The sequence below is a fragment of the Sesamum indicum genome, linkage group LG2 (assembly GCF_000512975.1).
Source record: "Sesamum indicum cultivar Zhongzhi No. 13 linkage group LG2, S_indicum_v1.0, whole genome shotgun sequence".
NCBI lineage: Eukaryota > Viridiplantae > Streptophyta > Magnoliopsida > Lamiales > Pedaliaceae > Sesamum > Sesamum indicum.
Window position 1 is genome coordinate 13,986,521 of NC_026146.1, and position 11,013 is coordinate 13,997,533.

At 34.2% G+C, this 11,013-nt stretch overlaps 2 protein-coding genes across 4 annotated transcripts in view; one reads left to right on the forward strand and one right to left on the reverse strand.

Annotated features, from left to right (window-relative positions):
- Positions 1-3,453, forward strand: part of LOC105156112 (serine/threonine-protein phosphatase 2A activator) — a 4,564-nt gene extending 1,111 nt beyond the window's left edge. The window contains exons 2-4 of one of the 3 annotated variants that reach the window (XR_847345.2): positions 188-683; positions 2,718-2,892; positions 3,066-3,453. Coding sequence is in view for 1 of the 3 variants with exons in the window: in XM_011072157.2 (XP_011070459.1) it covers positions 188-683; positions 2,718-2,724 (503 nt within the window). In the remaining 2 variants the exon portion in view is untranslated. Of the gene's footprint in view, positions 1-187; positions 684-2,717 lie in introns of all 3 variants that reach the window. The other 2 variants (XR_847346.2, XM_011072157.2) reach the window with 2 other exon arrangements.
- On the reverse strand, positions 3,344-5,491 carry LOC105156113 (glyceraldehyde-3-phosphate dehydrogenase A, chloroplastic). The gene is made up of 5 exons (XM_011072158.2): positions 5,324-5,491; positions 5,048-5,167; positions 4,558-4,859; positions 4,201-4,445; positions 3,344-4,000 (listed from the first exon to the last, which is right to left on the reverse strand). The coding sequence occupies exons 1-5, from the start codon at positions 5,351-5,353 to the stop codon at positions 3,498-3,500; spliced, it is 1,200 nt and encodes a 399-aa protein (XP_011070460.1). The 5' UTR covers positions 5,354-5,491; the 3' UTR covers positions 3,344-3,497.

Sequence of the window (11,013 nt, forward strand, 5' to 3'; positions counted from 1 at the left end):
GGTGTTGTTGTTAATGTTTTGTGGGCTCGCAGATTTGAGTAGGATATCACTGATGATGCTGATGTTTAGGAATGTGATTTATTGAAGTGCATAGCTTTGTAAAGCACTCTGACCATTTATTCTGTGTATGTTCTGGTATTGTAAAATTTAGCACTAATCTTTTGATTCAATTCCTCTTATCTAATAGGCACAGGTCATGAGACAAACTTTGCTGCGTGGTTGTATTGCCTAGCAAGATTGGGTGTTGTGGGGGAAGAGGATTATCAAGCTTTGGTCTCAAGAGTGTTTGTCAAGTACTTGGAGTTGATGAGAAAATTGCAACTTACATATTGCTTAGAGCCTGCTGGATCCCATGGTGTGTGGGGACTTGATGACTACCATTTCTTGCCATATATATTTGGGTCATCACAACTGATTGACCACAAGTATATGAAGCCAAAGTCAATTCATAATGAGGATATTTTGGAGAATTTCTCAAATGAGTACTTGTATCTCTCGTGTATTGTGTTTGTGAAGAAGGTGAAGAAGGGGTTGTTTGCTGAGCATTCACCTATGTTGGATGACATCAGTGGTGTTCCAAATTGGAATAAGGTGAACAGTGGGCTGCTAAAGATGTATAAAGTAGAAGTTCTGGAGAAGGTTCCTATTATGCAACATTTTCTCTTTGGCTCAATTATCAAATGGTATGCAGCCTCTCTTTAAATTCTCTTATAGTTTGATAAGTTGATGCACTGATTTCTTACTCTGAGTTGAATTATTTCGCTCTGTTTTTGCTTTCCTTCTTGTTGTTTTCTTTTTCATATTCCCTTAACTTTTTCAAATTATTCATGAAAATAAAGAGTGGAGCAGCTGAGAACTCTCTTGAATAGAAATGGGAAAGAGATGTATATATCTTCAAATTGATATGTTACGGTGTGATGTCTATTTGATTTCTATGTTTTTTGCATAACTGCCACTCCCCAATATTGCCAGTACTACAGTTTGGTGCATGAAACATTTTTTTTTCCTATCATTACGTATCCCTCGCCAAGTTCTAAGATAAGTTCAAATTCACAGGCAACAATATAATTTAATGCAGAATGTATTGTGTTCTTGTATTATCTTCTTCTCTTTCCTTTGTTTAATTTTCATTTTTGTGGTCCTTTTTCATTTCTCTTTTTCTTGCCATGCTCATTCCAGTGTTCCTTTCTTTTCCTCTTTCTTTCTTCTTCAGATTTTCCTGCTCTGTCTTCTTTTTGTGATTTTTTTTTGCTTTCCCATTTCCTTGTAGCTTCCTATATGCTATGCATTGAAGTGCTTGTGTCAAAGTTAACTATTAGAAGATATCAGATACTCTATGCTGACTTAGTTTTCTTCGCGATAACATATCAGCCTAAGTCACTGAAGTTGCTTGGAGTTACCCAGTGGTTTGTCATGTCTTTATATAATTAATGTCGTCTATGATTAAAATGTGGAAGTCATTGTTACTGTCTTCCTGGATATCTAGAAAAAGAAAAAAAGAGAAAAGAAAACATATGAAGATGAATAGGGGAAATAGGAAATCACTAAAAACGAAAATGTTGCTGAAGCAATCAAATACATCCTGCAGATGCTGAGCAATAGTCTGTTACAAGAAGGGGACAGGTAATGCTAAATCTATTGTCCCCTTTTTCAGCTTGTTTCCTGGAAAAATCTTTGTCCTTGTGTTAGTGGTTGATTGTTTAATTTTTCTGGTGAAAAGTGGGTAGAGTGTTGGCTAACTAGACATGTTGAAAATTGTCTAGACTGTAGACACATACAGCTGACACAGTATTGTAGCTTATAATTGTGAAGTGTGTCTCAACATTGGCAATTTTTTACACTTTCAACAAAAAGTAAAATGATGTGAAAGTATCTTGCCTGCTAGCAATGTAATTGCAGATGGGTGGCTCTCGTCTGTTAATCTGACTCATGGTGCTAGTTATTAATTCCATTATTGAGCGTATTGATGGTCAATCTTTAATCATGTTATATGTTACTTCCATTTCAAGTAAGGGCTTTGATGGAATTTGGTCCGCAACAATCAGGTAAGGCTGCATGTTAGGTGGATTGGATTCCGAGGAATGGCTGTTTGTACTGGTGGCAGACTAATATATTGATGAGGAGTATGTATTATGCAACTATTGGGGGATGGAAATAGTGGTGCTGGTGACTGTACATTGAGGAAATAAGGGGGTTACATATGAAAGGATATATACACCCTGAAGAGATACTTTGTGCTGTTTGGTTTTCTTACCTTGGTTCGTAATCTTAGGGCATATACTGGTGTCACTAAAGGATCTTTTTGAATGGTCCCTTGGTTATGTACGTCCCATCACCATTTTTTTATAGAAGCACCAATGGCACTAGAAAGGTGTCTGCTACCTGTGGTATCTACTTGTGCATTTTTCTTAGAAATAGACGAGTCCGGTTCATTTGCAGTCCAAATAAGCTTGCAGGCAATTATGTTATGATTTATCTGCGCCCAAAATTCAGTAGCTCTCCATATGATTGCAGTGATAAGTTTGTGTTGCAGTCAGAGTTATCTTTATTATTTGCAACTTCTTTCTTTGAATGCTAATTCTTCCTTTTTTACATAAAAGAGTCTGCTCATCAGGTCTGAATTAACTCTACTTAACACTTAGCTGAGATTATATCTTTTGTTTTTCACACGATTGATGTTACTTATTTGTCCTGTTTTCGTTCTGTTTCCTCTGCAGGGGCTAAAGTGGCATGAGAGGTGCATTTTCTATGAAATAAACTCTCCAGGGATTGTATTGTGTTTGATGCATACAAAATTTGAACGATTATTCCTTTTTTCCTTAAGGGTGGAGTTCAGTTACAATGGAAACTGGCAGCCAGTGAATGCTCTTGCAGTATTGTATCCTTAATATGGTATGTAAAAGGGGATTGGAAGCTTGAAAACTCAGAAACTACTGTGCCTAAATTATGCATGCACGTTGCACTTTGTCAACCCGCTTCGTGGCTATCACCCACACAGCCACAGGCAAATCTTCTTGCACAATCGCTTGTATACCATTTTGATTTAGATCTTACATATGTGATAGATTTCTTATCCCAGATGGTGGCGGTTTGATCACAATGGCTCTGGTTTGGCTGATCATTCCACGAATCAAAGGCTTATACAAGAGAACATCGTTGCTTCGAAAATTGTAGCAAAACATTCTGAATGTTGTTACAATGCCTAGGAGGCTTAATGGACAAAAGGTTCTGGGGTAATTATAACAGGAATTTTACTAAATGCACCGTGTATGCATGATTGTAAATGTTTTAACTTTAGGTCATGAGACCTGAATTACATTCACCAAGAATTTGAAACGGAGAATTCTTACAAAGACTCAACATAAGCCTCTTATTAACCGTGTTAATTATTTAACATAAGCAATATGGAAAATTGTTTGCTTTCTCATTACAATTCCCAATGGACACAAGAATCTACAAACATAAGAACCAGCAACAAAAAAAGAAAAGGGAGCTCATCATTTCCAGTTGTTTGCAACAATGTCAGCAAGATCAACCACCCTCTGCGAGTAACCCCACTCATTATCATACCATGCAATGACCTTAACCATATCATCTCCCATGACCATTGTCAGTGAAGAGTCCACAGTCGACGAGACGTCGCTGCAGCGGAAGTCCACCGAGACGAGTGGCTCATCACACACGGACAAGATCCCATTGAGCTCCTTATCAGCAGCCTCCCTGAAAGCAGCATTCACTTCCTCAGCGAATGTCTTCTTCTCTACCTGAACCACAAGGTCCACCACTGAGACGTTGGGTGTGGGCACACGGAGAGCAATGCCATTAAGCTTTCCTTTGAGCTGTGGGAGGACAAGGGCCACTGCCTTCGCTGCACCAGTTGATGTAGGCACAATGTTGAGGGCTGCAGCTCTTGCACGTCTTAGGTCACGGTGGCTGGCATCAAGAAGCCTCTGGTCTCCGGTGTAGGAGTGTGTGGTGGTCATAGTTCCCTTAATGATGCCTTCACATATGCAAACAATAGTTAAATCCAGGTTTTATCATCAATTTAAGTTATCTAGTCATCAAGACAAGAAAACTTTGCATTGCATCTCTTTTACATCATTACAACTCAAGTCGATCATTTGTTCTGTTCATATATATATATATATATATATATCTGGTTATTGACTAGGCATGAACAAAGAATTTTCTTTGGCTCACCGAATTTTTGGTCGAGGACTTTGACGAAAGGAGCAAGGCAGTTGGTGGTGCAGGAAGCATTGCTGATGATGGGCTCGTCCGGGCTGTAGTCATCAGCATTGACACCAACAACATATGTAGGAATGTCACCCTTTCCGGGGGCTGTGATGAGCACCTTCTTTGCCCCGGCTTGAATGTGCTTACCGGCACCTTCTCTGTCCACAAACACTCCGGTTCCCTCAATCACAAGATCAATTCCCATGTCCCTACAGCCAGTCACGAGCATATAAAGAGTGTCATGTATTTGAACAAATGCATCATACATATTGCTAAATATTACAGCTCTAAGCCACAATATGACTCATGAACGAGACATACTTCCACGGGAGGTTGCTAGGGTTGCGGTCCGACACTACTTTGATGACCTTGCCGTCGACAGAGATACCGTCGTTGCCAACGGGCTTGACGTCGGCCTCAAAGATACCGAGGGTGGAATCGTACTTGAGGAGGTGGGAGGCTTGTTTCACACCTCCGGTATCATTAATGGCAATAACATCAAGAGGAGAGTCTTTTCTTCCATGCCAGCACCTCAAGAAGTTCCTCCCGATCCTCCCAAATCCATTGATTGCCACCTTTAGCTTAGCCTCCACCACTCCTCTCTTGTTCTTCCCTCCACCAACCTACTCCACACACATAGTCACCACAAATTTATACTACTAAATGGGAATGAAAGAGAGACAACTTTGACCAAAGAAATCAGCCTAATCCCAAGATAAATATACATAGAGCATAAGCAAAACATGAAGACTTTGCAGGCAAAGCTTAGTACAACATTCATAAGCCAAGTACTAAGTTCGTAAGCACTCACAACAGAGGTCTGGAAGGCAATAACAGAAACAAAATCGTCGTTCGCCCTCTTGGCAAACGGGAGAGCCGATGATGAGCCCCGAAGCCCGGAGAACTCAGAGAATCCCTTGCTGTAGCCCACCTGCACTTATATAATATGTATGCAAGTTCATTTCAACATATCAAGCTAGACATACAGATTCAATATGTAAATGTATCAATGTGCATATACATATAAACAGAGTGTAGGAGGGTGTGTGTGTGTGTGTGTGTGGCGGGTGGGGTGGGGGGAGGAGACCTGCAGAGATGAGAGAGCAGCAGAAGCCATATTGATGCAAACAATGCAACAGCAAAAGCAGTGGCAAGAAGTTAAGTAGTAGAGGCAGTGTGCAGAAGCTGGTGGCTTCTGCTTTCTTGGTTTTTAGGCTTCACAAATGAGAAATGAGATATGGGATATTGGTAAGTTTATGGCCTATGAGTGTTTGAGGTGATTTGTGGAGTGGAGAAAGAGAGTGGATCAGATTTTGGATGATGGATTAGCCTCTCACTCATTGTATGGCTGTGGTTCTTCATGTCTCCCTGTGTCTTTGTGTGTGGGTGCATTCATTTCAATTTTTCCTTCTCACTTATTATTTGAGTAGTTGACATTTTTTAGCAAAGTATTGTAAATATGTCAATCTAATCACACAATAAAGGAGATATGTTTATGACTATATGATTGATCACTTTAACTTAAGTTGTTCATTAATCATGTAGCAATTGTGCTATGATAAGTTCAATTCAAATTGAACCCAATTTGAGCTAAAGCGAACACGCTACAAATCAACGAAATTCAAACGATCATCATTTCATTGACATTGGGGGGAGGGAGGTTTAACTTATTGGACAAAAAATGATATTGTAGCATTCGGCTATAGCCACAAGTCAAGGTGCATGGTAGGCCAAATCGCTCTAAGACCAGCACAACCTAGTCTACAAAAGCCCAATCAAGGACCAGGCCACTACTGTTTATGATCGGGCTTGGGTTCATGTTTAAACGAAGCCCATGAACCAACTCGACTGGGACTCAAACCAGGCTGAATGTGCTTGTTTTTTGTTTTAAGGAAGTTGAGGTATTCTTTTAATAATTATTTAAAATTTTAGGTGTACTATAACATAATATAAAATAATAAATTAAATCATACAAAAAAAATAACTATAAAAGATAATAGTTAAACTATATAATGAATTTAAAATATAATAATTTGACTAGCAAGCTCACAATAACTTAAAATAAACTTAAGAGTATAAATGAATTATAAGTGTTAAAAATTTAAAAGTAAAACAATAAAGATTTAAAATTAGAGTTTCAAAAGTACATAAAAAAATACTAGAATAGTCAACTTAGAAGAAATAAAAATTATATGTAATACATTATTATAATAAAAATTTGGCTTAGTAGGCCCGATTTAGGGTTAGGTGGTCCCAAACCATTAAGTTGAGTTAGTCCCCAATATCACTACCTGAAACCGGTACAGTATTAAGCGGACTTGGACCAAATCAGGCCAACATTTTATTGCTTCAATTTGATTCTGGACCAAGCTAATCCAACTCGACCCACTGCGTATTTTGAACCATAAGGAACGGAACAACCAAAATGACTATGCTTCCTCGTTGTTTTATGCACATACGAGAAAAAAAAAATTAAAAAAACTAAAACATTGTGCCAGAATAGGCACAGTCAAAATTTAAAAACCCACCTTATCATTTATATATATATATGTATAAATAAATAATTAAAAAAAGGTATAAGTCTTGGCTCAAATTAACATTGAGTTAAAACCAACCAATGGAAAATGAGATCCAAGAATTTGTGGCTTCAGAACTTGTTGCATACTGCCTCTCATTCTAAGGGAATAAGACATTCTTACAAAGTGACTGGTGGAGACTTAGTTATTATGTTTGACAAATAAATACATTAAAAATAATTTATCTTTTATTCCTCAAAATTAAATTTAACTCAACTTTCTACTTTGCTATTATCTACCATTAACCATTTTAATATAAAAAGAAAATGGAAACTACCAAAATTTTACAGCATTCAATTGCATTTATTTTATATATGGTGTTATAGTTTTTTTCCTCAAATTTTTTTGGGTTTTTTATGTGAAAAAAGACTATAATATACAATATAATATTATTTCATGGAATTTTAATGAAGGAATTTATTTTTTTTCCAATTGTACCCCTTACGTTAGAGTATTTCATCAATTGTAGTTTACATTTCGTTAGAATTTCATGATCAGAAACTCTAACGAGATACATTTGTATAATACATTTAAAAGATGATGGACCAAAATGCGATAAAAATAGATATGAAGGACTAATAGTGAAATTTGACCTAATCTCTATATTACATGGCATAGTTCCTCTTTGCAATTCTGCAAATGATGTCTTTCTCTTTTATATGGTACCATTTCCATATGTGGTATAGTAATATTTTTGTAAAAGTATAATTACAATATAACTTCAATATAATTTTTCAATTGTAAAACTTAATCTTCTTAATGTAGTGAACTACTTTGAGTTGTTGTTAATTGACTCTAGAACAATATCAAAATTCAAGACATATATAATGTACTTTATTTTTAAGATACGTCAATTTTCATTATCTGAGAATAGTAGTATTATACATTTAGAGAAACCACGAATCGAGAAATACTTTGGAGCTCTATATAGGAAGACAAGGATTGTAGAAATGTTGCTATTGCTAAGAATGTCGGAATGTGATTTTGAATTTGCCGAAAATGATGTAGAACAAGGGGTCTATCTATAGATTCCGGAGTGCACAACCAAGTGGTTGGTGAGTCGAGCCTCGAGCCTCGACTCCGTGCCTTCGGTGAGTCATGGTGAATTTTGATTAACAAAATAACTTATTTGTTAGATGGAAGCAAATTTCAAGGGAACTTAACCTCACAAAATGTTTCTTTCAGATCTCGTCGAAGTATTGCTGAATTTGGTCATTATAGTTCCATTAATATACCAATAAGTTAAGTTCAATTTTCATTGGATTAAAAGGGTGTTTGACTGAACTTATTTCGAAAATCTTATAAGCTCATACATCTTATAAGATATTTTTCGAGCTTATAAGGTGTTGGATCTTATTTTAAAGATAAACCCATAAAGCGTTTGGATAAAATAAGATTATGTAACTTATAAGATTTTAGTAATGATATATTTGTAACTATTCCCGAAGCATTTGTTAAGATTTTAAAAATAAATTAACAACTCTTTACTGTTTTTTTTTTTTAAGGAGCTTATAATCTCACCCAAACACCCTCTTAGTTTACGGGTAGGCCGCTTCCATCCCATAATACAATCCACAAATTGACGAGCTCTAAATCCTCAATGAGGTTCCAACTCGTAAGACATATAGATCACCATATCGACAATGACTCACATACTTTGGATTTTTTTTAAAATTTTTACTTGATAAAACCCTCCAACATAAACTTTTATTACAATATTGATGAAGTAGATGATTGGTAGCATCTTTTGGAGGAATTATGATTAAGACATGACAAACAAGCAACATAAACAAGTACTATGCTTTCTTTAGCGTATAATTTTTAAGGTTAATTACACTTAAATCCCTTTTAAAAATATAAAATCATATTTTTTTCACATCAAAAAATTCTTCTTTCTAAAAAATAAATAAATAATAACATAAGCTATAATTTAAAGCTTCTAATCCCACCACAATTATATTTGATTTAATTATCCATTATGCTTATTAAATATTTTTTCATTTATTTATAAACCTAAAAAATAAGGTTAATTTTAAAACTCAACCACAATTTATATTTATACAGTTAAATTATAAAATAATGCATCCAAATAATCTAGCTGGTTTTTTTTTTTCAAGATCAAGTCTCCGATAATCAGTTATGCAATTGTGAGGTATAATAATATTTGACCATATAATCATTAGTGGGCATGGGCCATATACATATATATATGTATATATATATATATATATATATGAAAGTTATGGCCTTGGAGTGAGGGATGGAGGGAATGGTATGGAAACACATATCACAAAAACACTAAATAAAGAAATTACAACGAGCTCTTTTGAAATTTGTCATAATTTTAAATACTTTCTCGTTATTTGAAAAATTATAAATGCTATCTTGTCACAGCTCATTATAAGGGATATTTGTAATTTTCAAAATAACTAGAAAACATATGTAATTAAGGCAAATTTCAAAAGAGTCCGTTGTAATTTTACCCCCCTTTAAAAAAGAAAATGGCATAAAACTTCTTTTTGACTCTTTTTGATGTGTCTCTTTTTTTCCCTTATTTTTGTCCAACTTGTTGCCAACAATAAAAGAAATTGTGGGTTGTTCTATTTGGTCTGTTTTATTTTTTTATATTTTTAATAATACACCACGATGCATTAATATAATTAAAAATAATAAAATAAATTACAATAAATTCATATAAGTGAGACAATACTATAAATATCCACAAAAATTCGGTGAAATTCAAATTCATGACCTCAAATTTATTCATTGGACAACAATCTTAACCATTGGACTAAGACACCATAAGTCTTCTATTTGCTCTATTTTCTAGTTTGTTTTTTTTTTTTTGTTAAAAAAAAAAGGAGCAACATGGGAACTTTCTAGAGGGTCACCCATCCTAGTATTATTCTAGTTCAAGCACGTTTAACTTCGAATCTCTGATAGGATCCGGTGCAATAGTACTAGTAAGATTGCATTGTTGCTCTGTTTTTAGTGAATGATGCGTCACCTGCACTGAGGTTCATAAGGATATAAAGTATAACTGACTGTTTGGATAAATTCAATTAAAATATTTTATAAGATATTTATTAAACATAAGATGTTACAGCTTATTATAAAAATAAGTTTTAAAATATTTGGATAAAATAAAATTTTAGAGTTTATAAGATGCTCGTAAATAGCAAGTTTTTAATTAGGAGTTTGTTAAAATTCAAAAAACAAATTAACAACTCCTTAAAATAGTATTAAAAAAATAAGAAATTAGAAAATTAACAGAAAAAAATGTGAAATACCAAAAAAATACTCTAATAAAATATAAATAATCAACGAAACGATGACATCACGGAAGTTGTGCTTCCACCATTCATATGGTTAGATGTAGCTTTCTCTCTTGCCTGATTCGAAATATATTCTAATTAGTTTAAAGGTGAATTACATTTATACCCTTTGAGATTCGACTAAAATACGTAAATATTTATTGTATTTTATAAAATTACAGTTATATTTTACGAAGTTATAATTATAATTATAATTATACCCCTTGAATTATAATTATTATTGGTATATATAATATGAAATTATATGTGGTGGATATATATATATATATATATTGATAAGAAAGAATTGTTTGAAATAAATTAAAATATTTAATTGTGGGTAGAAGCCGTCTCATTTGCCGCCCATCCAGAAGAAACACACTGCAGGTCTACGTGTCAAGATCTGAACCGAATATTTTTAAATCGAAGGGTCCAAATTTGAAAAAGCGTCCAAAAAAGGGGTGGCAGCTTTGACTGTCTCCACTCCTCTGATCTCATGTACCTGTCCCAACGCCCAATGGCCAAACCAAATGTAACTGCTTTTTTTTTCATTTATTTATATATTTTTTAAATTATTTGTGATATTACACATTTGTCCCTGTGTTCTTTCCTTATTTTCTTTTTTGTTTCCTTTAATGGATAATAATAATAACAACAATCAATACCAGCATATACATGGCACAATGAAATATGTTGGCATAATTAATTTTTAAAATTTTAAAAGTTAATTATTAATTTAAGAAATATATATAAATTTGATAAATTAAAAATATTAAAAAAATAAAAGTTTAGTATGAGAAATTATTAAAAAAAGAATGAGGAACGGAAAAGGGACGTGAAAGTTGAGAACAAAGAGAACAACGAAAATTAATGAACTGATTGAAAAA

Coding starts and splice junctions, on each gene's coding strand:
- LOC105156113 (XM_011072158.2), bottom strand. CDS start 5,353: ATGGCTTCTGCTGCTCTCTCATCTCTGCAG. Junction 5,168..5,323: donor CTGCTCTCTCATCTCTGCAG/GTCTCCTCCCCC, acceptor ATATAAGTGCAG/GTGGGCTACAGCAAGGGATT. Junction 4,860..5,047: donor TTGCCTTCCAGACCTCTGTT/GTGAGTGCTTAC, acceptor TGTGTGGAGTAG/GTTGGTGGAGGGAAGAACAA.